The 24443-nt window shown below is 41.2% G+C and overlaps 1 protein-coding gene and 1 long non-coding RNA gene across 27 annotated transcripts in view; one reads left to right on the top strand and one right to left on the bottom strand.

Moving 5' to 3' along the window:
* The window catches only part of LOC106507999 (uncharacterized), an 86497-nt gene extending 76654 nt beyond the window's left edge, over positions 1-9843 (bottom strand). The window contains exons 1-4 of one of the 3 annotated variants that reach the window (XR_001304469.3): positions 9529-9843; positions 8326-8424; positions 7641-7733; positions 3053-3225 (exon numbers count right to left, since the gene is read on the bottom strand). This is a non-coding gene — a long non-coding RNA (uncharacterized LOC106507999). Of the gene's footprint in view, positions 1-3052; positions 3226-5198; positions 5447-7640; positions 7734-8325; positions 8425-9324; positions 9443-9528 lie in introns of those variants that run through there. The other 2 variants (XR_002338108.2, XR_014824329.1) reach the window with 2 other exon arrangements.
* A 527-nt stretch (positions 9844-10370) lies between these two features.
* TNIK (TRAF2 and NCK interacting kinase) overlaps positions 10371-24443 on the top strand; it is a 405867-nt gene continuing 391794 nt past the window's right edge. For all 24 annotated transcript variants that reach the window (XM_021071173.2, XM_084990277.1, XM_084990278.1 and 21 more), the window contains exon 1: positions 10371-10759. In XM_021071173.2, coding sequence (XP_020926832.1) covers positions 10703-10759 — 57 coding nt within the window. In that variant the 5' untranslated portion in view covers positions 10371-10702. The remainder of the gene's footprint in view (positions 10760-24443) is intronic.

The raw sequence follows: 24443 nt of genomic DNA, 5'->3' as shown, positions 1-24443 counted from the left end.
GTTCTGTAGAAAAGTTCTGTAGAAAAAATGGAAACTAATTGAGATAGCTAGCAGGAAGTGATGCACCACAGGCTTTTGACATGGTCCAGACAAGCCCTGGTGGTCAGAATAGATGTCCTTTTATCATTTCTATTACAGTATATTTGGTCATTGACCAGACATGTATGGAATGCTAACTGTTGCAAGACACTAGGTTAGGTCCTGAAAACACTGAGGAAGAAACAAGCTGAAAATTCCATTATTTGGCTAGAATATAATTAAAACTAAAATTGCTTTAGGATTTAAGAAGATCAAGCAACTTCCAAAAAAATTATAAACAAAATTTTACAATAAATATTGAAGGCTTACAGCTGCATACTAAAATTTATATATATGTTTGTTGTTAGAAATTTCTCAAAGAATGAAAACAGAAAATGCTGTTTTGAAAGGGCTTGCCAAATTTTTAGTAAAAATAGTTTTCCATATTTGGGGAAATGTAATACTGATATTTTAGATAAAGTGTTAAGTTTGCCATTTGTATTAAAAGGTGCTAGGAGTTCTGTTGTGGCTCAGGAGGTTAAGAACCCAACTAGTATTCATGAGGATGTGGGTTTGATCCCTGGCCTCATTCAGAGGGTTAAGGATCTGGCATTGCCATGGCTGTGGTGTAGGCATGCAGTTGCAGCTCCAATTCAACCCCTAGCCTGGGAACTTCCCTATGCTGCAGGTGAGGCTTCCACCACCACCCCCAACCCCTTGCAAAAAAAAAAAAAAAAAAAAGAAAGAAAAGAAAAAAAAGAAAAAGTGCTAGATAGGAAAATTGCTCTGAACCCATTTAATACAAAAGAGATATAGTCACTTGGCATTATTATTCCAAGGTAACTGGGTTAAAAATAAAACTACTCATTATCTATCTGGATAAGAAATGACAACTATAAAACAACTATACTATTTTTCCTCTTCTGTTTTAGGATCTGATCTCAGGCAGTTCAACTCCAAGGACCATGCTCTTCACCTCAGATCACAGTGCATGGAATACAATACATTGAATTTCAGGCTTCTAGACACTTTGAGGTCCATCATGGGAAGGGAAGGAAGAAAGGGTAAGAGAGAAAACCAATTGGAAATGAGAAAAGACTGTCACCAATGGACAGAAATGGCATCTGCGTGAGACTGCACACAGTGATGATATTAATAAAAGCTACCAGGAAGCTAGAGGATAGGGTGTGTAACTGGATAAAGGGGAATTGTAGATGTATTCTGCAAGGAAGAGCTGTTTAAGATGATGATAAATTTCTGATTGGGTTCCTAGGAGTAAGTTTAAGTTCAGGGAGAGACAAAAGTGATTCTAGAGAAGAAAGTGTAAGAATTCTGACTCTCTTTAAATAAATCTGTGACATGAATATTGAAATATTTTGGTAATGTGGTTTGAGAATATGCTGCTTTCTGGAAATTATGAAACCCTGTGCTTTGTAGCCTGGGCAAATTTTATCAATTCCCTATGGCAGATTTGTATATTCTTAGTTTTTTTTTAATTTGATTTTTATTTTAATTTGATTTTTTTTGTCTTTTTTTTTTTTTTGCCATTTCTTGGGCTGCTCCCACGGCATATGGAGTTTCCCAGGCTAGGTCGAATCAGAGCTGTAGCCACCGGCCTACACCACAGCCACAGCAACACGGGATCCAAGCCGCCTCTGCAACCTACACCACAGCTCAAGGCAACACCGGATCGTGAACCCACTGAGCAAGGCCAGGGATCGAACCCTCAACCTCATGGTTCTTAGTCGGATTTGTTAACCACTGCACCACGAGGGGAACTCCATTAATTTGATTTTTATTTTATATTATATAGTTGATTTACAATGTTGTGTTAGTTTCAGGTATATATCAAAGTAATTCAGTTATACGTATATCGATTCTCTTTCAGATTTTTTTCCCATACAGGTTATTACAGAATGTTGAATAGAATTCTCTGTGCTATACAGTAGGTCCTTGTTGATCATCTATTTTATATATAGTAGTTTGTTACGTTAATCCCAAACTCCTAATATACCCCTCCCCCCACCTTTCCCCTTTGGTAACCATAAGTTTGTTTTCAAGGTATGTTCAGTCTGTTTCTGTTTTGTTAATAAGTTCATTTGCATCATTTCTAAAATTTTACATATAAGTGATATCATATGATATTTGTCTTTGACTTATTTCATTTAGTAAGATGATCTCTAAGGCCATCTAGGTTGCTGCAAATGGCATTATTTCATTCTGTGTATTCTTAGCCTACTGGGGTTGTCATGCTTTGTTTTTATATACTCTGATTCTAAAAAGAGAATTTAAACATTTACACTTATTCTGATGTGTTTATGCTTATGCCTAGTACTTTATTTTGCGGTTGCAAGCAACAGCAGAAACCAACTCCAGTTAACATGAACAAAAGACACTGATACTGAGATCAGAGAATTGATAATATAGCTGGAAGGATGTGCTAGATTTTAGTTTCCAAAAATACTGCAACAATTACTTCTGTCCGACATGTTCTTCTACAATGTGACTTAGATACTCCTCCCATCAAAAGCTGGGATGTATGTGTCTTCCTTTTAAATTTGGGTAGATTTGTGACAATGGCAGAATTAAAGTAACAGGATTTCTGAGCAAAGGCCATAAAAGTTGATCCACCTTCTATCTGGGTCCTGTTCTTGGAACTCAGCTACCATGCCACAGAGAAGCCCCAACAGCCCATGGAGAGGCCAACCTGGAGAGGAACAAAAGCTTCCAGCCACCAGCCTTGACTGAGCAGTCAGCACAGTCCAGAACCAAATTTGCTAGGTGTGTGAGTGAACCATTTTGGAAATAGGTTCTCAGCCCTAGCTTATACTCTGTGGAGCAATGAACCTTTCCCACCAAACTCTGCCCAGATGACAGATATGAGCAAAAGAAATAACTATTGTTTTATATCACTGAGCCTTAAGATAGTTTGTGACACAGTAATAGATAACTAGCACAGAGACCAAGCTTGGAAATGGACACAGAAAAGGCAACTTCTGAGAAATAGAAAGGAGGAAAAGACTTTAGTAAATACCTTTTGGTTGGGGTGCCATGATTGGTACGAATGATGACTAACAGTTTTCAGTCTGTTGCCATTTTTCTTCACTTCCAGGTTTCTGTGAAAGTGCCTTCTATGGTTCTAATTTCAGACTCCTTTCACCCTTTGGATACCAATGGGCAGAAAACCCAAGGAACAGCTCTAACAATCTGTAACGAAGGAGAAAGAGACATTATTCAAAAGGAAATATGGATGGGAGTTCTCTGGTGGCCTAGTGGTTAAGGATTTGACATTGTCACTGCTGTGGTTTGGGTTTGCTCCCTGGCCTGGAAAAAAAAGGAAATATGGATACAGGAAGTTTTATTAGCCCCCCCCCCCCCACTGCTGTGACAAATTACTAAAAATTAAATGGCTTTAAAAAACACAAATTTATTATCTTACAGTTTAGAGGACTGATGGCAAAAGGGGTCCTCCTGGGCTAAAATTGCAGACCTGTACTCCTTGTTTAAGGCTCTAGGAGAGAACCCATTTCCTTGTCTTTCCAGCTTCTGGGGGCTGCCCACATTCTTTGGCTTATGGCTCCCGTCCTTCATGTTCAAATCCAGCAATGTTCTATTTCTCTGTGCCTTTCTTCCATGTCATTGCTTCTCTATTTTGACTCCTCTTCTACCTCTCTCTTTCACTTTGAAAGACCTCTGTGATTACATTGCGCCCACTCTGCTTAATTCAGAGTATCTCCCCATCTCAAACTCCTTAATCACACTCACAAAGACCATTTTGCCTTGTAAGGTAACATATTCACTGGTTTTGCAGGTTGGAACATGAGCATCTTTGGCAGGGGAGGGCATTAGTTTACCTATCACAGTACACAAAAGCAGAATAGATGCTACATGGGACCCACCATTCCAGAAACATGTCCTTTATACTACATATTCTGGTTTACATTTTTTCTTGTCTTCATTTTATTGAATTCGTCAAGTTATCCTTCTTCCATTTTTCCTACTCAAGTAGTCTGTAACTTAAAATATCTAACTTACACTTGCCTATATGGTGACCCTTATATTTATCATACATAATTGTCTCATTTTTTTTCTGTTTAGAGAAAATATCTATATAATATCTCTAAATAAGACAAAAACCTTAACATACTCTTCTCTCTCTGCTTTTTGTTTATCCTCATGATAAGATTATTTTAGTTTTATATTATCATTTTCTTTTTATTTTATGAATCAGCAATAAAGAAGATGCAACTCAAAGTTTTAATTTTTCTTTTCTCTAGTAGGAAGTGTTTGGCTGCCAGTAACAGAATATACAAGTAAAGATAGCTTAAACGAAAAGAGAAAAGCTTATGTCACATAAAAAGAAGTTCAGAGGTAGACTGTTCCTGGATTTCTTTAGTGGCTCAATGATGTGATTAAGGGTCCAAGTGCTTTTCATCTTCTCCTTTTTTTTTCCTTTTTAAGGGCCACACCCACAGCACATGGAAGTTCCCAGGCTAGGGGTCGAATCAGAGCTAGAGCTGCCAGCCTACACCACAGCCACAGCAATGCCATATCCAAACTGCCTCTGCAACCTACACCGCAGCTCATGGCAACACCGGGTCCTTAACCCACTGAGCGAGGCCAGGAATCGAACCTGCATCCTCATGGATAATAGATGGGTTTGTTATCACTGAGCCACAGCAGGAACTCCCTCAAGTGATTTTATAACAACAACATTTGTTATATATCATGGTTTCTGTGGGTCAGGGATTTGGAAGCAGCTTGGCTGGCTGGACCTAGCTCAGGATCTCTCATGACATTGCAGTTAGAGACAGCAGGGACTGTAGTCAGTCAAAAGCTTGACTGGGCTGGAGGATCCACTTCGAGGCAGCTTACGTGGCTGGCAAGTTGCATGAATGTCTGCAGAACATGGTGGCTGTCTTCCTGGAGAGCAGTGGTTCTCAACTAGGGGTGATTTGCTTTCTAGGGGACATTAGACAATGTCCGGAGACATTTTTGATTGTCCAAAATGGGAAGGAATTATTGGCTTCTGGTGAGTAGGTGCTAGGAATGCTTCTAAGTGTCTAACACTGTACAGGACAACCCCCCACAACATGAGTTTTCAGATCCAAAATGCCAATAGTGCTGAGGCTGAGAAACCCTACCTTAGAGCACGTAAACCCAGAAAACAAGGCAAAAGAGAGAATAAAGATTTCCAGTTTATTCTCTGTTGGAAGGAACTACACAAGGTTATAAATACCAAAAGATGAAGCTCATTGGGAGCTGTCTTGAAGGAGGGCTACCTCAGGCAGGAAGCTTTTCCTGGCTCTCTTCTCTTTTCTTGCTTCCTTCTTTTCTTTGTTGTAGTTTGAGGGGGAAACCATTCTTGTAACCCCCACCAGACTGCTCTTCACTCTTCCTTAGTTAATGTTGTATGATATGCTTATGTCTAATCAAGCATTAAGAGAGAAAATGGAATTACTGTGATGAGTTTAGACCAGTTAACATTCATTCTTTCTCTGGGGGAGAGCCCACATTCTTGAAACACATGGAGAATAAATCCTCAAAATCAGAATTTCTGCCAGTAAAGAAGAAAGGGAATTACTGAGTGTGTAGCAGAGTTCACTACCTTTGGTGACCATTGTCTTTTGTACTGCATGTATTCTTTTTTCATTCAATTTTCTCTTTGGGAGAATACACTTTCCAATAAAATTTAAGAGATGATCAACTATTTGAATCCTTATGTATCTGAAAATAAGTCATTATTTTGTACTGTTTCTCAAATGATAATTTAGGTAGAGAATTCTAAGTTAAAACAATTCCTTTACAATTCTTCCATTATTTATGAGAATCCATTGTTGCTGATGAGAAGTAGGTGACCTGGTTACAGTTGCCTTTGTATCCTTGAGGCTCTGAAATTTATTCATGATGTGTTCAAGTGTGGTATTTTTACTTATACACTAAAGGAGAGATTTTAACTTTAAGATACTGGGTCATTTTCTATCACTTCTTTGAGTATGTCCTTCCATCCGTTCTCTAGCTGCCCTATCAGATAAATGTTGAAACTTCTGGATTTATTCTCCACATTACTTAAATTATTGCTCATCACTATAGCTTTTCTCTTGAAATCTGGGAACTAGGCCCAATCCTCTTTTTTTTTTTTTTTTTTTTGTTAGGCCATACCCATGGTATATTCCAATTTTTCTTTCTTTCTTTCTTTCTTTTTTTTTTTTTTTTTTTTTTTTGTATTTTCTAGGGCTGAACCCGAGGCATATGGAGGTTCCCAGGCTAGGGGTCTAATCGGGGCTGTAGCCGCCAGCCTACACCACAGCCACAGCGACGTGGGATCTGAGCAGCGTCTGCGACCAACACCACAGCTCACAGCAACGCCGGATCCTTAACCCACTGAGCGAGGCCAGGGATCGAACCCGAAATCTCATGGTTCCTAGTCGGATTCGTTAACCACTGAGCCACGACGGGAACTCCCAATTTTCTAATTTACTACTTCACCCTTCGGTTCAGCTAGTCAGTATATATAGTCAATATATGTAGTCAGTATAGCATGGTGAGTAAGAGCCTGAGTTCCAATCCTGGTTCAGCTATTTGTTACTGTGTTGCCTGTAGTAAATTAATTAACTTTTCTATTTTTCAGTTTACTCGTCTGTAAAATGAATATACTAATAATATTGCCTATTTTGTAAGATTATAAAGATTAAATGTTAATATACCAATGTTTATAAGAGTATCTGCAGCATAGTATTACTTATTATTGCTCACCTCATTAAAAAAATTTTCAATAAATATATTCTTATAGTTCTCTAACTAGTTTGCTTTCATAATAATCTGGTTGCTTTATGAATGTAAGGTCCTGTATTATCCTTCTGAGGGTAAAATATATATATATTATAAAACTTCTTTTGGCTCTATTAGAAGTAACTTGGAGCTTTCAATTTGTTTATTGATTGAAATCAGCACCTCTTTCAAGTAATAGATTTCCATGAACAGTGACTGGTCTGTTTGGAAATCTCACCTGCCTATCAGTGCTGCCAATTCTCATTCTGAAAGTTTGCTTTGCTGACTGTGGTAAGAAAGGGGCAGGACAGGACAGGGGATGCAGGGCAGCAGATGGAGGTAATTTACCTTCAGCATGTGTGTGTAGTTGCTAGCAATTGATGGGCAGCTCCTTGGGGTGAAACCTGTTTCCTTGGCCCTAGCACCCATTAGTAACGATTCAGACTTAATTCCAGACATTTAGCAACATTGGCTTAAGATTTAAAAAAAAAAAAAAAATTAAATTAGCTATCATTGTTGGAGCCTCCTTGGTGCTTTCCCATTTCATTTCTCTTCTTTCCTCTTCGCTGTCCTGAAGTTTATGCTTCTGTATCCTTCCAGCCTGTGTCCATGCTTTTTGTGGTTATCCACACATTTAGACAGACATAAGCAGCATATCTTATTATTTCGCAGGCTTTGAAACTGCACATAAATGATACAATTCTTTCAATCCTTCAGATTACACCAAGAAGAAAATCACACTTTGGTGAAGTTCTGAATGCCTTTTCTGGCATTTGCCAATCTCTCTTTTAACAAAGGAAGGGAGGGCCTCAGGACAGACAGCTAGAATTTAATATTACTGCTTTACTTACCATTGTATTTCTTTTAATGATTTCTTTCTTTTTCTTTTTTCTTTTTTAAGCAAGTGTGGTTAGCTTTCCATCCACAGCAGTGACTTATGTTTCCTTTTAAGTTAAATATAAGAAAAAAAAGAAAAGTGGTGATTTAAAGAAAAATGTTAAGCAAATAACAATAGTCCAGGAAGTACACAGATACGGCAAAAAAAAAAATAGGAGTTTGTACTGAAATGGCTGAAATTTGATATACACTCAACCTAAAAAATAAAGTTTGAGTTCCTTAATGGGGTATGCAAAGCTCTACCTGATTTGACCTCTGCTTTCCTCCTTAGCTCAGTCACCACAATTACTTCACCCCCAGCACGAACTGCCTGGAGTTTCCTCCTTCCCTTGGCTGGAGGGGCCTTGGCTATTGTAATCTCTCCTTGTAATGGTGTTTCCTGCACCCAGCATCCCTGTCCTCTACCTGACTCTCATCATCCTCTCAGGTTCCTAGGAAGCCCTCCCGCACTTAGTACACATCACTGTACTGAATATATGGTTTTCTAACCTGTTTCTAAACCCAAGGTAGAATTTAGTGCCAGAATCATGACATCCTCACAGCCTGAACAGCTGTCTAATGTTAAAAGAAATGAACTATTTGTGATGATTCAGATAAGATTTGGGGTATACAATGAAGGTTCTTGAAAAAAATGTTTACCTCATTTTTCATGCTTGGAGTTTTAAAAATAGTTCTGTTCACAGATCTCAATACCTGGATCTTAATTATTTTCTTTCCACACTGAGACAACACATTAATCTAGATAAAAAAGGCACAGAGAAGGGAAAAATAAGGACAATGAGAAATAACAGGTTTTTTTTTTTTTTACCTCATTTCGACATTACTTGGTGGCTTGCTGCAGTTACTACCTTGAGCTGGATGATTTTATTAGAGAATGAGAGATCAAATCTAATGTTTTGAGGAGCTCTGTTGTGGCAGAGCAGAAACTAATCTGACTAGCATCCATGAGGATGCAGGTTCGATCCCTGGCCTTGCTCAGTGGGTTAAGGATCCGGTGTTGCCATGAGTGTGAGTGGTGATGTAGGTCACAGATGGGGCTCCGATCTGGGGTTGCTGTGGCTGTGGTGTAGGCCAGCAGCTACAGCTCGGATATGACTCCCAGCCTAGGAACCTCCAAATGCCATGGGTGCAGCCCTAAAAAGACAAAAAACAAAAAGAAAAAACTAATGTTTTGAATATCACATATTCCAACGTTTGAATGGCCGTAACTCCTAGAAATGTTGTGATCACTGAGATGTTGGAACAATTTTCAAGTTTCATCATATGCACAATGCATATTAATAAACACAAGATTATTAACAAAAACAGCAGAGCGCATACCGAACGTTTGAAAATCTGATATCTGCAGTCTTGATGAACTAACTGCATTGGCTCCCATTCATTCATCTAAAAGCTTATTCTGAAGCTGATATTCACACTACTCGATTTAAAAACCCTCAGGGCATTTGGCTAGAAGAAAATTCTCTTCTTAAAGGAGGTGGAGAAAATGCTTTCAAAGCTACCGCTGTATTGGGGGAAAAGTTCAATTTTAGCATTTCATCCTATGGATTTCGCGTGGACAAGGCCAGAGAGGAAGGGCTGTGCGAGGGGACTGGGGGAAATGACTTCACACTCCAGATTACAGAATATCATGTTTACCACTGTAAACGTTCAGCCTTTAGAGGAGAAAGAGGGTGGAGGGGAATCGCTCTCAGCCGTAGGTCTTCTGTGTTACATCTTAGCCGACAGCCAAACTTTCTCTATCAGTCTGGGTAGGTCAGCAGCGGAAAAGCCTCCTGAAAGGAAAATGCTGGGTGCTAAGGCGGCGCGTGCTGCCTTAGCCAGTGTTGGCTTCGGAGTTACCTGAAGCAGTCAAGTCACTGCACCCGGAGAAAAATTCTCGTTTCAATTCGGTCGTTTCCGTGCGGGAATTGCGGCATGGGTAGGTTCTGGGTGTGGCGAGGCCCAAAGGAAGCTCAGATCTGCTAGCTTTCCCGCTTCTGGCAAACCTTCCTAACCCTGAGGCGGCGAGTGACCTGCCCTCGATAACTGCCCTCCGGGATCCCGGGGGCCCTGGCGGTCTCGACCCAGCGGCAGTTGCAATTTGGAGAAGCCCGGGGCTGGGCGCCCTGCGAGAGTGCGCGTCTCCCCGATTTGTTCCGCGGCTGGAGGCGGATCCTCTTCCCTCCACACAAGTCCTTATATGCACCGGTTGCACCAGCCCGCGCTACTCCAACCCCACAAATAATTAATGGGGGAGGGAGGGCATCGCTCTTTTCTTTTTTCCCTTCTGGATTTTTTTTTTTCAGCGCTAAAGCAATTGAACCCTGCCGAGAACCCCTCAAAATGAGACTGAAGGGCCATTTTGCTGCAGCGCACGAACTGGACACACGAAAATAAAGCCCCCTTGTCCCTACGATAAGCGAGGCATGGTTCAGGAACAGCTTTTCAGAACCAGCCCGATTAGCCTGCAAATGCCTGGGCTGAAAGGGTGAGTGCCCCTCCCCCACCCACGTTGGTGCAGAGGGACCGGGTCAGGAAGCGCGGCCTCTCCCGAGTCGGAGACCACGCCTCCTCCACCTCCCCCACCCCCACCTCCTCCTTTACTCCTCCCAGGAAGCGGTGATAGACAGTTCTGTGTGGTTCTCCACGCCCCCCCCCACCCCAGCTGAGTGGAGGAGTTGATGTGTCTCATTATAACAGCCAATGCAGCCGCCATCCACGCACAAGCAAAGAAGCATGTCCCATTTAAATACACCCACGCAGCCCCAGCGCCCTTAGCCGATCAGGGCGCGCAGCCCACACGCACCGCGGCTCCGGGCTTGGAGATCCGTGCAGGTTGGGCTCCCGGACTAGTGGACCGACGCGCGGAAGATCGCGTTCAGGCGCTGTGGGGCCGGGGTGGGCGGGGGAGGCTGGGCCCCGGGCCTCTGGCTCCACACCCGCATGAGGACGCGAGTGAAATAGACCAAGGTGGAATTTCTAAGGGAGAAGCTTCGGGGTGGTTTTGGTCCATTTCTCCCGCGAAGAAGTCGACATGGCGAGCGACTCCCCGGCTCGCAGCCTGGATGAAATCGATCTCTCGGCTTTGAGGGTGAGCAGAACATGTTTTCCGATTTCTTTCCAGTGTTTTGGGTCACGGTGAATTGAATGGGCTCCGTGTGTGTACTGGGGCTGTGGCTGGTGGGCAGAGACGGGCGAATGCGACGCGAGGGAACCTGGGTTCTAATTTTGATTCGGGGATCTGCTGAGGTGTTCCTGGCTAGCCCCCCACGGCAGGGGCTGTACGGTTCGTGTCCACCTTCGGTGGTAGCCAAGGCGCTCCCAAGAACGCGTGGAGATTATGCCAGTTTCATCTTAGACCGGTGTAAGAGCATTAAAAGGAAAGGCTCGTGTGTGTGTGTGTGTGTGTGTGTGTGTGTGTGTGTGTACAAGCCCCGGACGGTCGTCTAGTGCCAAGGCTCTAGATCCCACTATCTCTTTCTGCAAAAAGAATAACAGCGTGAATAAAGGCACTGGCCCCTCACGTTTTTCGGCTACCTCCAAGATGACATTGTGAGCCTGGCTGTCCCCACGAAGCCGAACCTGCCGCTCCAAGGGGACAGCTATTGCTATGCTGGTTTTGTAGATGGCACCTGCCTCCCCTCTTCCCCCTTTTCTGCCATTGGTGCCCAGACTCCCTCTCAGCGCTATCCTAAATGCCGGTCTGCCACTCACCTTTATTTATGGTTTTAACTCAGCCCTGCCTATGCCTTCTGACTTTGTGGCTATGACATTTCAGTTTTATGGCTGAACTTAAGCAGGTGAAAGGGATGTGTTCTCTGCTTTGCCCCCATCAGACCGGAACTCCTAGGAGAGAGAGGGAGAGAGAGTGTGTGTGTGTGTGTTTTCTCCGTGTCTGTGGCCAGTCCTTTGTAAAGCACCTGTCTCCCCCCAGCTCCCCTGGTTTGCATTTATCCTCACGTGAATTGCCTCAGACGCCGTTTCATTGTATTGACTAAGACATCACTGATATAGAATCCATTTTGCTGTTGTTTTGAGATCAGAATACCAGGAATCCTAGTGCAGCCTCGACGCCTCCCCACCCCACCCCCCAATCCCAACACACTCCTTCAGGGAAGGGGGCAGAGCTTTCTTGCCATATTAATTAGATGCTGCCTGCTTGCCGGGAAGGGGGTGAGGGTTGGGGGGGGGTGGCAGCAGCAGCGGGGGTCTCAGAAGGATTGGCCACCAATGTAAGCACGGCTTTTTCCTCTCTCGAATCAAAAATGAAATTAAAAAGAAAAAAGCGACTGTATATACTTGAAGCAAGGAGGATCGGTGAGATGGAATTGATGGTGGCTCTCAACACAGAGACACACAGGATGGGTGAAGCTTGGAAGTTCACACGCCCTCCTGAGGAATACATTGCTAGATTGATGCTAAATCTTGGGAATCTTGATACCAAATCTTCAGTACTTTTCTTAACATTGCCTCCTTGTCTACGGTTATTTTAAACAACTACCTTTGTGGTGAAAGTGGTACTTTTTCTTTAGTCTTCTTAATCCTCTCTCTCCCTGCCTACCCCCCCTCCTTTTTAAACCCACCCTCCCCTTCTCCTTAATCCTTACATCTCAGAGGTGGGGTTTCTGAGAAGCAGTCAAGGGGCTCAGAAGGAACAGAGATGCCATTTGAAATGGCTTTTTTGATAGTTGGGTAGCAAAAGCTCATTCATGCATTATTACAGTAAGCTGTCTATTTCCCTGGCACAGAAATGCCACATTCAGAACCCGCTGCCCCTTGGGCAGCTGGGGGTGGGGGTTGGTAACAGGGTGGGTGCTTTGGCCAAGTCTGTGGTTTCCTGCTTTACAGACTCTGTGTGTTCATTTGCCCTACTTTTCTGTGCTGGGAGTTGCTGCCAGCGGGTTAATCAGGTGGATGGATGGCCCAGACTTTCATGGTAGGGGAAAGTGGCAAAGCAGGGGAGAGGGGGTGGGGGAAGGGAGTCAGAACAATGGGCAAGGCTTGTGATTTCCCTGAGCTGAAAGGAGTCTCAACATCTCTCTGTAATGGATAGCACTCTGATGTGATTTTAAGTTGGGTTGGGTCTGAAGGTGTCTTGTGGGCTTTTTTGCGGGGAAGGTTTTCTGAGATACCCAGCACAGAGCTTGTAGGCCTATGAGCAACCACAAGGGCTCAACGGCCGACCTGGTGTGAGATTCACACATGGGAGACCTGTGCTCCTGAGATCAGTATTTTGAGAACACGATTCACTGAAATGGCTCTTCGTGGCCTGGGCTTCAGTGCTTTGCCTCTGTATTTCTGACTGGACGAGGGGTAGAAAGAGGGAGGGAAGGCTACAGCTTCCAGCTAGCCTAGGAGAAGGGGAATTGCTGGCTGGAGGACTTAAATGCAGATGTGAGGACAATTACATCCTGGAGGCTGGAGTCTGCCACCAGTCTTGTGGTGGGTGAGTTGGGCAGGCCCAGAGTCCTGTCTAAAGGCCACAGAGGTAATCTCCACAAATCAGGGGTAGGTCATCTCTCTCTGTTTTTCCAGATTAGGAGAGATGGACTCATGTAGATGAGAGGTCTCATATGTTCCTAAACTCTCAGGAAAGCCTGCCTGCTGAGAACTTCCTGGGGGAATGTCTGACCCCTGAAATGCAGCCAAGGTCAGCGGCATCTAGGAGAATTTGCTGCAGTCTTACCAGTCCCTTGCTGTTTTGGTGGCTCTTTAATATACACAATCAATGCCCTTTTTGTAAACTTTGCGCTTAATGCATTAAAAGCAGATCCTGTCCGAAGAAACCTTTATCCTTTCTCACACCGGGGGCTTATCATTCTCAGCCCGCGATCCCAGACTGGACCCAGTCTAAATTTTCCCCAAATAGCAACAATGCATAATTTAAACCAGAGCAACCAGTGACAGCACAGATCATTTAAATTATGCATGATTTGGGTGGTTTTTAAAAAGTAGGTAAAAAAGAGAGTGGTTAGAAAAGAGGTGATTCGAATTCAGTTTTATTAGTTCTAATTTTTAGAGCTCCGGAGATAACTAAGTCTTGAGGGAGAGAAGTGATTTCATAGACTTAGAGATGGAAGAGATTTGGTGAACACTTAGCACTCCTTTCATTTAATACCTGGGAAGCTGAAGCCGAGAGAGGTGTAGTTTATTGCCCAAGGTCACACAGCCCCCCTCCCTGCTTAGATGTGGGGGTACTGGGAGAGGGGAGAAGAATGGTTTGGGTAAAAGATATAGGTTTCTTGACTTCTCATTCAGTACTCTTCTTTTTCCCTAAGTCACATTGTCTATGGTTATATCAGCCATCAAGAATACATTTTCTGCCTGAGCATAAAAAAAGTCAGGAGGAATTATTTCACCAGGGTCATGGAATTTTATTTATCAGAAATAGAGAAACTGCTTCATGCAGGTAAGCTCATACATAATACATAAAACCGTGGAGCTTTAAGGTATCTTTGGAATTTGTCTTGTCCAGCCCCCCCTTCCATTCCTCCTCTGCAGGCAAACTACTGAATCATCCAGGACAGATGGTTGTCCTGCATGTTAACCTCTCTTTGTAACCCTTTTCCATCTGAACATGTCCCAAGGGGTCAGTCTAGACATACACACTCTTCAGATGTCTCTGCATGCAAGGTTTGTAGAGTTCTCTGTGCATTTTGTATAATCTATGTAGATATTTATATATAGTATTATGGATATAAACTATCCATGTGGGTGTATGAAATGTGTGTATACATACATAGGCTGCAGAAAACACTCTACTCATTCAAATGCAGGGCTTGAGTCATTCTTCCTTCAAGATATCACAGAATAAAAAAAATGAAATGTGCCACCAGTATGCTTTATATCATATGAGGTGAGATCAGCCCAGAAAGCTTTTGGGTGATTAGAATATCTGAATCTGAGCACCTTGGCTATCCTTAGTTTGGCCCACAGACTAAGGCTTTCGAGGCCAAGACTGGCCGCTGCTGACTTCGTACTCTAAGTTTCTGCCAGGACTCACACTTTTCTGTTTAAACAAAATTGGATGACCTCTGCTTGTCTTTCTCTCTTTACCCCTCACTCCCTTCTGAGCCTAGCTATTTCTTTCTCCATCAAAACCTGGGTTTAAGAATTGACCTCTGAAGGACTTGCATGCATTCTTCCTGCTTTGCTTTTCACGCTTGTGTGATAAATGATATGGTGTTTTGTTTTGTTTTGTTTTGTCTTATTTTTTTCTATCCACTCACTAAATCGTGGGCTTCTTGGGGCCAGAGGCTAGGTCTAGTTCATCTCTGAGTCCACAGTCCCAGTTAGTTGAGTAAATGAATAAATGCATGAGTGAGTGAGTTAATGGAGTGGACTGAACACTGAGTTCTATGTCCATGTCTTATTAGTTATGTGACTTTGGATCAGTCCTTTAACCATAATTAACTCAAATATGGGAATGATCACAACTGATTGCTGTCTTCCTCATACATGGGTTTCAAAAATCAATAAAGTACTAATGGCAGTGCTTTGAAAACCATAAAACACTAAACAAATATGCTACTCCATGACTAAATAGAATTTTATGTGTAACTTGATTCCACCAACATTTGATTCTAATAATTGCACCTAAAAGAAAATGATCCTAAGAAAAAGATATCAGAAGGTCCTGTATCTTTTTAGTAGTGCTCTTCCACTTTTATGTGTCATTATGCCCTTCTATTCCTCTGATGGCCTGTGTCTTACCTTCTGATGGCCTGGGTTGACCTTTGCTCCAGGATAAGCATTCATTACATATGCGGTGATTGAAGCCCAGAAGCTTTTTGGAGATGAACATAGTTCTAAACCAGGATCAAATATTAACATTATTCATTAAAATCTTTTTCTTTTTCTCAGACCTTTTCTTCTCTTTATGGGTTAGCCATTGTTCAAGTAAAAACTCGTTTATGATGCCTGTGCCTTTTCAAAATTTGTGTGGGGTGGGGTGGGGGAGGGAGTGGACCTGAAATGATAACACTATTAGTTCAGTATTTAAAATCTGAAAAAATCAACCTTCTGGTCAGAAGTCTCATGGGCTTAAAGAAATCTTGAAACATTAATAATTCATTACCCCAGGTAATTAATTAAATTTGGTCTTAAATGAGAGTTTAGTAAAATTGCATGAATTGGTAAGATAATATCTCAAAATGGTAATAGTATAGCAGTTTTTAAATTCGATACATTTGTTGTTTTTTAGAGATATTAAACAGGTGTTTTCTTTGCCATGACATTGCCTCACAATAAAAAGAGTGTAATGGTAGTTATCAGAACATCAGAGAAATATGCATAATCATTTTCAGTATTCATTATTAACCAGAGTAATCTTAGGACAAGCACTAATATAAGTCATGGTTTGTTGTTTGAATAATTAGTTACTTAGGAGGTCATGGAATATTTTGTTGATGAAAGAATACCCAACACTTTTCCTTCACAGAAATATCTGTTTTCCCCCTTTATCTGTAAGGCTCTTTGAAATCTCATAATTTTGTCATGCTGATTGGCCCTTTCTTCTTTCTGTGTCTCTGCCCTGGAATTAACCTTCTGGGTCCTTCTTGTTCTCCATCCTTCCTTCTTTGAGTGATAGAGGTTTTAAAGTACACCCAGCTTTGAGCTGCTGTGATTGAATCATGGCAGCCGTGCCCAGCTGAGCAGAATCAGCCTGAGTCTGTCATCCTCACAGAATTTGGGTAACTTGCGTTTGAAAGATGCTTTCATGTCATTTTGGTTCTTCCATTTTTGTGGGAGGAAATACGTCTGTGAGAACAGGGTTTGAACTAGCAGTGTGCTGAGAATCCTAAGAAAATCTGTGTTTTTTTTTCTTTCTTTTTTTTTTTTTTGTCTTTTTAGGGCCACACCCGCGGCAAATGGAGGTTTCCAGGCTAGGGGTCAAATTGGAGCTGCAGCTGCTAGCCTACACCACGACCACAGTAACACAGGATCTGAGCCATGTCTGTGACCCTACGTCACAGCTCACGGCAAAGCCTGGATCCTTAACCCACTGAGCAAGGCGAGGGATCGAGCCCTCGTCCTTATGGATACTAGTCAGATTTGTTACTGCTGAGCCACGACGGGAACTCCAGATATTTTTTAATGAAATGTTATTCTGCACGTATAAATATAAGGTTTCTGGTGGAGAGAGAGGGAGAACTTAAACAGAAAATGTTGGATCAATTCTGCCTATAATTTCTTCCATTCAGGTCGGATGCTTATTTCCCTCTAGAGAAAGATGATTCTCTCTCCACTTTTTTACAGGCCCAGGCTGCCTCCACTTGTCCCAAAGGGGTGCCTGGAAATCCTTGGAACACATTTTGTTACCCCAATCTTAAAAATCCTTCCATAATATCTGTTGCATGGATCCGCTTATCTCCAATCCTCCTGCTGCAAAAACTCTGCCCTGGGCAGCACCCGTGACAAGTCTTGACTCTTATGTCCCTACTACCAGCCTTCTCCTGGCTGGTGTCCCTTGTACACTGCATCCATGTTATCTTCCTAAAACATGGTTTTGATCTGGGTATTTTTTATTCATGGCCTTCCCAGACTCCTCACAGTCTACAGACTAAACTCTTTACATTAAGACCAGCTAATGTTCAGCTGGGCCCCCCATCGTGCCCTGCAGTTTTAAGAATCATTCCTTCTGACCATTATCTGCCACAGGGAACAGCTTCCTTCTTCCCTTGGATGCTTTTTGGGGGGTGACCTCCCTCCTTTTCATTTTCTGCTACCCCAATATGCAACATTCAAATACTGCCTTTTCCGCACAATTTTCCCTGATTCTTTGAAATAGAAATTATCCCTTTCACTTGTAAATCTCTCCAAACTGAACTCATACCCCCCCCTTTTTTTTTTTAAAGAACACTCAAAAACCTTCTATCTTGGATTATGTCTACTACTAGACAGTGAGCTTTACGAAGGCAATGTGTATTTTTGATTCTTTTATGAACCCTACAAGGATGACTTCTGGGTAGGTAGGGAAGGGAGCAAATGTAGGTAGGGAAGGGAGCAAAGACTGATGAATTGTTAAAAGTTTGTTTAATTACAACACAGCTTTTTGTTGTTCTGATTATAAAAATCAATGCATGATCATGGCAGAAAACTTGGAAAATGGAGAAAAAAAATAAACAGAATCCACGATTCCCAGCGATAACCACATATATATCTTGGTATATGGCTTAGTAGTTTTTTTCTATGTGTAGCTAAATAGACAGCTTTAAAAGATTAAGATCGTATTTTATATATTACCTGCAACTCTTTTAAACTTAACAGTCAGTCTTTTTGCACACTATTAATATTTTTCTGTGGCATAATTTTTAAAACTTTTTATGATAGAGAATTTGAAACTTATGTAAAAGTAGAAAGAATACTAGAACACTCATGCATTATTGGTGGGAATGTAGAATGGTGCAGCCACTTTAGAAAACAGGTTGACAGTTTCTCAAAATGTTAGAGAGTTATCATGTGACCCAGCAATTCCACTCCTAGGCATATGCCAAGGAGAATTGAAAACATATGTATACACAAAAATTTGTACACAAGTGTTTTTAGTAGCTATTCATGGTAGCCAAAGAGTAGAGACAATCTAAAGGTCCATCAATTGATGAATAAATAAGCAAAATTCATGTATATCCACAAGATGGCATATTATTTGGTAATGAAAGGAAAGGTTGATACAGGCTTTAACATGGATGAACATTATGCTAACTGAGAAAAGCCAGACGCAAAGGCCACTTGTCATATGATTCCATTTATGTGAAATGTTCAGAAGAGGCAAATCCATAGAGACGAAAAGTAGATTAGTGGTTGTTGGAGCTGAAGAAGAGGGGGAGTAGGAAGTCACTGCTAATATCCTAAAATGAAGTAGTAGTGATGGTCACTCAACTCTATGCATATACTAAAAATCACTTGTATACGTCAAAAGGCTGAATTTTTGCAGTATGAATTAAATCTAAATAAACTGTTATTTTAAAAAGTAGACAGATAGTATAATAAGCATCCAACTTAACAATTATCCACATGTACCCAATCTTATTTCATCTACACCCCCAACCACTTCTTCCCCCATCTTATTTTGAAGCATCATCCTTTCATTTGTAAATATTTCAGTATGCATTTCTAGAAGATAAACACTCTTGTTTATTTATTTATTTTATTTTATTTTTTGTCTTTTTGCCATTTCTTGGGCCGCTCCCGTGGCATATGGAGGTTCCCAGGCTAGTGGGATTGAATTGGAGCTGTAGCCACCGGCCTACACCAGAGTCACAGCAATGCGGGATCCGAGCCGTGTCTGCAACCCACACCACAGCTCACAGCAACGCCGGATCCTTAACTCACTGAGCAAGGCCAGGGATTGAACCCAAAACCTCATGGTTCCTAGTCAGATTCGTTAACCACTGAGTCACGACGGGAACTCCAAACACTCTTAAAAACTATATAACCACAATATTATTTCATGCCTAAAAGATTAATATGTAATTTTTAATTTCTTCAAATATTCAGTCAGTGTTCAGATTTCTAATCATATGTTTTAAGGACTGCTCAGCATTTTACTGTGGGAATGCATCATAATATATTTAACCAATTCCTATTGCTGAAACTTGGTTACTTCCAACTTTTCAACTCACGTGAATAGTGCTTTGATGATCAAACATCCTTCTATATGTCTTTATACACATTATTTTATACTTTATAATTATTTATCCTTTATGCATAAGTTTCTGTATGTATCTGTTTCCCTAGAATAACTTCTTAGAAGTACAATTTACAGTGAAAGTTTAAGTGCTCTTTAAGGCTCCTGACATTGTCAAATTACCTCCCAATTTCCTGTGGGGTGAGTATGTATCATTTACAGATGGACACATGAGACTTCGGAAAAATCAGTTAATTTACCAAAGGTCATAGAGCTACCAAGTTGTCTGAGCTTATGATGACCTGCCCCAAAGCCAGTAGCCATAGTAACTCACATGGCCAGTATTTGACTTACAGACCTTGCCATGACATCAGAACTATCTAGGAGTTTGCCTTGTGGCCCAGCAAGTTAAGAACCCGACGTTGTCTCCTTGAGGATGTGGGTTTGATCTTTGGCCTTGCTTAGTGGGTTAAGGATCCAGCATTGTCCCAAGCTTCAGTGTAGGTAGCAGATGCAGCTCAGATCCAGCGTTGGCTGTGGCTGTGGCGTTGGTTGGCAGCTGCAGCTCTGATCTGACCTCTAGTCTGGGAACCTCCATAGGCCACAGGTGTCACCCCCTTCCCCGAAAGAAAAAAAAAAAAAAAAAAAAAAGAAAGAATTATCTGATGTATTATCTCCCTGGGTTCACAGATTTCCCAGAAACCTTTCATTTTGGGTACAAGATCTCTTTGATGAGCGTGGTTGTGTTTTAATATTTCTTTCTTGTGATTTCGTTTTTTAAAATAACCAAGGTCAGCTTCGAACAAACATGTTAATTGTTCTTTTTCTTGTCCAAAAACCTAAAAGAATAAAATATGAACAATTTGGAGATTAGCACTGATTTCCTGGTACATGTTGTATAAGGTACATTTACCTTTAATCTGCTACTCTCTTTGGGAAAGAATCCAACAAGTGTGTTTGGAAGGCATGTGGAATCAGGTTCAAAGGTTTCTGTTTTTCAAGAATTGGAGACCCCTGAGTTTGTGATTATCATAGAAGATAGCAAGACAGGCCAGAAGACATGTAAGGACAGGGGCCATTCTCAAGCTTTTTTTTTCTCCCAAATAATTATTGAAATCAAAATTTGGAGTTATGCTTTTTTTCATATGGATATAGATATTTTAAGATTACAAGGGAGAAAGTGAAAGATGGAACTGGCAGCCAAAAGAGTATCAAGCCCTGTATTTCCACCTGGTTTATAAGTAAGAAACTATTAAAATCAACATAATTTTGTGGTTCTCAGCCTTGTGAAGGCCAATTGCCTTGATTTACTAGATTTTATAACCTAACCCTCCATTTACAATGCCTATAAATTATTTATACTTAGGGTAAAAATCTGAGCTTCACATGCACATGGTTTCATCATTTCTACTTCTAGGTGTTTTTTTTTTTAGCTGCTTGTAATCAAATTATAGCAGTGTAGTGGGTGGAATAGGTTGTAAGCAGTAATTGCAAACTGTATTTAAATAATATTTAGCATTTATAGAGCACTTTATATCTTCAAAGTACTTGCAAACATTATTTAATTAAATACCCTCTCTGATTATAATCTGGACATAAATATAAATGCACTTAAATCCAGAACAGCATCATGAGAAAAGTATGCATTTGAAGTTAACGTTAGCTATACTTTAAAACCTAAGCAATCACTGGGGAGTTAGAGCTTGGGTTTCCGTCAGATAGGTTCTGGGTGTCCTTTTGTTTAGCCTGATGGCAGTTTTAGATTATATCTGTACCCTATCAATGCCTCTGCTCAATTTCTAACCATGAAGGACTGACTGAGTGTTGATCATCACTCTGGTCCTTACAAACACTAAAATGTTAACAATATAAATCATCTTTAAAATGGGCTCCCTCACTACATTTCGTGCCCTGGCTTCAGATGAAACTCCCATTAGTAAGTGAAATGAAGTGGGGTAGTGAGAGGGAGAATGGCTATGCATTGTGGTTTAGTAATTTCTATCTGAGAAAAATACATTAAACTGCGCAGTAGGATACATCATAAAGAAATGCACTGGAGAAATGAAACATCTTTAGTCTTACCAAACTAATGACCCCTTGCTGTTTGGGACATGTGTTTGTGTATTGCCCCCTTGCATGTGTCCTTTGTTGGCAATTTTGAGAGTGTTTAGAGCAAGGACCAGTGTGGCTTATCCAGTAGGTAGAAAAGGATTCTGTAGCTGGTAGATTCTCAGTAAATGTTATCCTGTACATTGGGGACTTTTCTAAGAGCTGGTTGACAGGTTAACCACCTAAACAGTGGTTCTCAAAGTGAGAACCTCATTTCAGCAGCTACAAGATCATTTTTTAGATCCTACCTCCTTTACCTACTGAATCAGAACCTCGGGGCGGGGGCAGCAAACTGTGCATTAAGAAGCCCTCCAGGTCATTCCAACGCATTTTAGAGTTTCAGAACTACTGGGCTAAATGTTTGAAAGACTTAAAAGACAGTTTTCTTTCTTCTTGTTTCATGTTGGCTGATTTCATTCATTCAACATGTATTTATTGAGCATCCTCTGTGTACCTGGCATTGTTCTGGATGCAGAGGGTAAAGACAAATGTGAACACTGTGTCTTTAGATGTGAGGTAAAGACATGTGAACACTGTCCTCATGGATCTTAGTGCCTAATGAATGGGGGAAGTATATGTTAAATCATAAAAATGGTTTACTAAACAAGGTTGCTTTGGAAAACCATAGACTATATCCACATAAATTTGAATGTGCCTGAAAATGTTGCAGAGTAGGAAATACGGTTTTATGTAAGGTAACTGCAACTTTTTCTTAAGGTGTAGGGCTTCAGTTGTGGAAGGCACATACTTTTAGGAAAATGGACTTTTAATTTCACACTAATATTATATCCACATGAATTGTTTGTAAGAAAGAAGGATACTTGAAATGTTTTCAAGTGTCAACTAGTATCATTTCAACTGATAATCCTGGATTGTTCTTTTCATTGCTTTTTTTTTTTTTTTTTAATTAGCAAGTTTATCCAGGGGGCAGAAAAAGCCCCATCTCCATGATCAAGAAGATGCATCCTTCTGGTGTTAATTTCCTGTTTTTCCCTGTGGATCTGTAGGGATTCAGTCTAAAACCCCATGAGGTTCTGACATTTACCTAGAAGCTGGAAAAAAAAAAAAAAAAAAAAGAATTGTATTCACAAACTCTTTCAGCCCTTCTTTTGTTTGTGGTCTGAAATCTTTGGGTTATTTATTTTTTGAGACTTGGAAAATGAAATGGACATTTGAAATCTAGACAGCAGCTTCAGGATTTCCTTAGAGAAATCCCACAGGCTTTCCTCTTAACAACAATGCATAAACATCTCTGACCTAGCCACAAACATGTCATATGTTGTTATTTAATCTACAGTTCTTAGTAAACACACTGCTTATATCGCACATCTTTTTATTTGGAGGAAGGTTGATGATAATTTGTACACATCTTGATAGTGAGCATGTATCAAAATTTTATTTCATACTCACTAATGGGGAAGATGCTTTTGAAAAATTGAGTTCAAAGACCCCTCTTGAAAGACCTATTTTAAAGGAAAAGGAGATGATTAGATAATAATCAGACCAGATATAAAAAAAAAATCTGGTTAAGATTAAGATTTTGGAATATTGACAATTAAGGGAACATAAATAGCTTTCTCAGAAGGTGAGGGAGGTCTTAATATTATTAAAGTATCAGGCAATTTTGCAACATTTAAATCAGGAATGTTAATTACTCTTTAGAAGGGGTAGTGAATTAATAGCATTATTCAAGAGGTTCTGTCTGGGACCAAGTTTGGGAACTTCTTGTTTCTAATCCTGGTTGTATCTCATATTCTGAGAAAACTGTGAATTTAAAATGACTTCCTGGAGTTCCTGCTGTGGCTCAGCAGTAACAAACCCGACTAGTATCCATGAGGACGAGGGTTTGATCCCTGACCTCACTCAATGGGTTAAGGATCTGGCATTGCTGTGAGCTGCATTGTAGGTCACAGATGCGACTTGGATCCTGCGTTGCTGTGGCTGTGGTGTAGGCCAGTGGCTATAGCTCCAATTTGACCCCTAGCCCGGGAACTTCCATATGCCATGGGTGTGGCCCTAAAAAGACAAAAAAAGAAAAAAAAAGGCTTCTTTGTAGCCATTTCCATGGTTGAAGGCATCCTTTGAGTTTGGGAGTGCTGTGGTTTTCTACTTGAACCCCTAAGACTCTCCTAGAGGCCAAAGACTGGGTATAGTCTTACAGTTCGTAAAGTCAAAGCCAAGTGTGAGCTGTTCCTAAAAGGCCACCCCCTCTTCTGTTTCCTTTAAACTGGTAGCTCTAGCACCAGTCAGAAAGAACACAGTTTTCTTTCCATGCATACAAATAAAGAGAAGCACCGCTGCACCTTCCTGCCGTTTTATACCCAGATGCTTCTCTGGGAAGGAACACTGCACACCTTCTTTGGTCTGAACGCTGTGTATGTTCTTTCGGTGAGTGTTTTAAAGATGTAACTTGTGCTGATATTGTAGTCATCATTTCTTGAATATAAACAACTTTTATTTTTGGAGAAGAACAGATGTAACAGTGTGAAATACAGAAGTCTACACATCTTGGCAGGGGGAAAGGGGAGGAGGAACAAGGTTTCTTGAAAATCATGGTAACCCAATCTTAGTTACTCCTTTGTTTTCCTTGAGTGACTGGAAATTAGCAGGGGAAATCTTCTGGAACCTGACCAGCTGGGTACCTAAACCTCCACCACTCAGCTGAGCGCCAGCGGGTAATTAGCATATGTCCTCCCAGGTCTTCATCTCTAGGAGCAAAAAGGGTTGCTCCCAGAGAGGAAGCCTGTTGGCGAAGAGAGGCGATTGTACACATTCAGTGAAATGTTTCAGTACACATTCAGTGAAATTTACACATTAGGTAAAATGTTCAAGGGACAGAGATCCAGGCCCTAGACAGGGGGGTTGTTTTCCAGATTGGAAAAGTGTGTGGAAGGCGTTTGAGAGCTTTGTGTTCCTCTGGGGTCCCTGAACCAAAGCTCTTGCCAGTCCTCTGGGCGCCCACTCTCTCTTTTCCTGTGTGCGTACACTTGTAAAAGGTACCTGGGGTTTTCAAAGCAGCAGGGGCAATCCTGTCCCC

Source organism: Sus scrofa, chromosome 13 (assembly GCF_054392235.1).
Source record: "Sus scrofa isolate SSC_HxYL_T2T_F1_AM1 chromosome 13, Sscrofa_HxYL_maternal_Yorkshire_Landrace_v2.0, whole genome shotgun sequence".
Lineage (NCBI taxonomy): Eukaryota > Metazoa > Chordata > Mammalia > Artiodactyla > Suidae > Sus > Sus scrofa.
The sequence above is the reverse complement of the archived record's forward strand: the minus strand, read 5'-3'. Positions and strand labels throughout refer to the sequence as shown.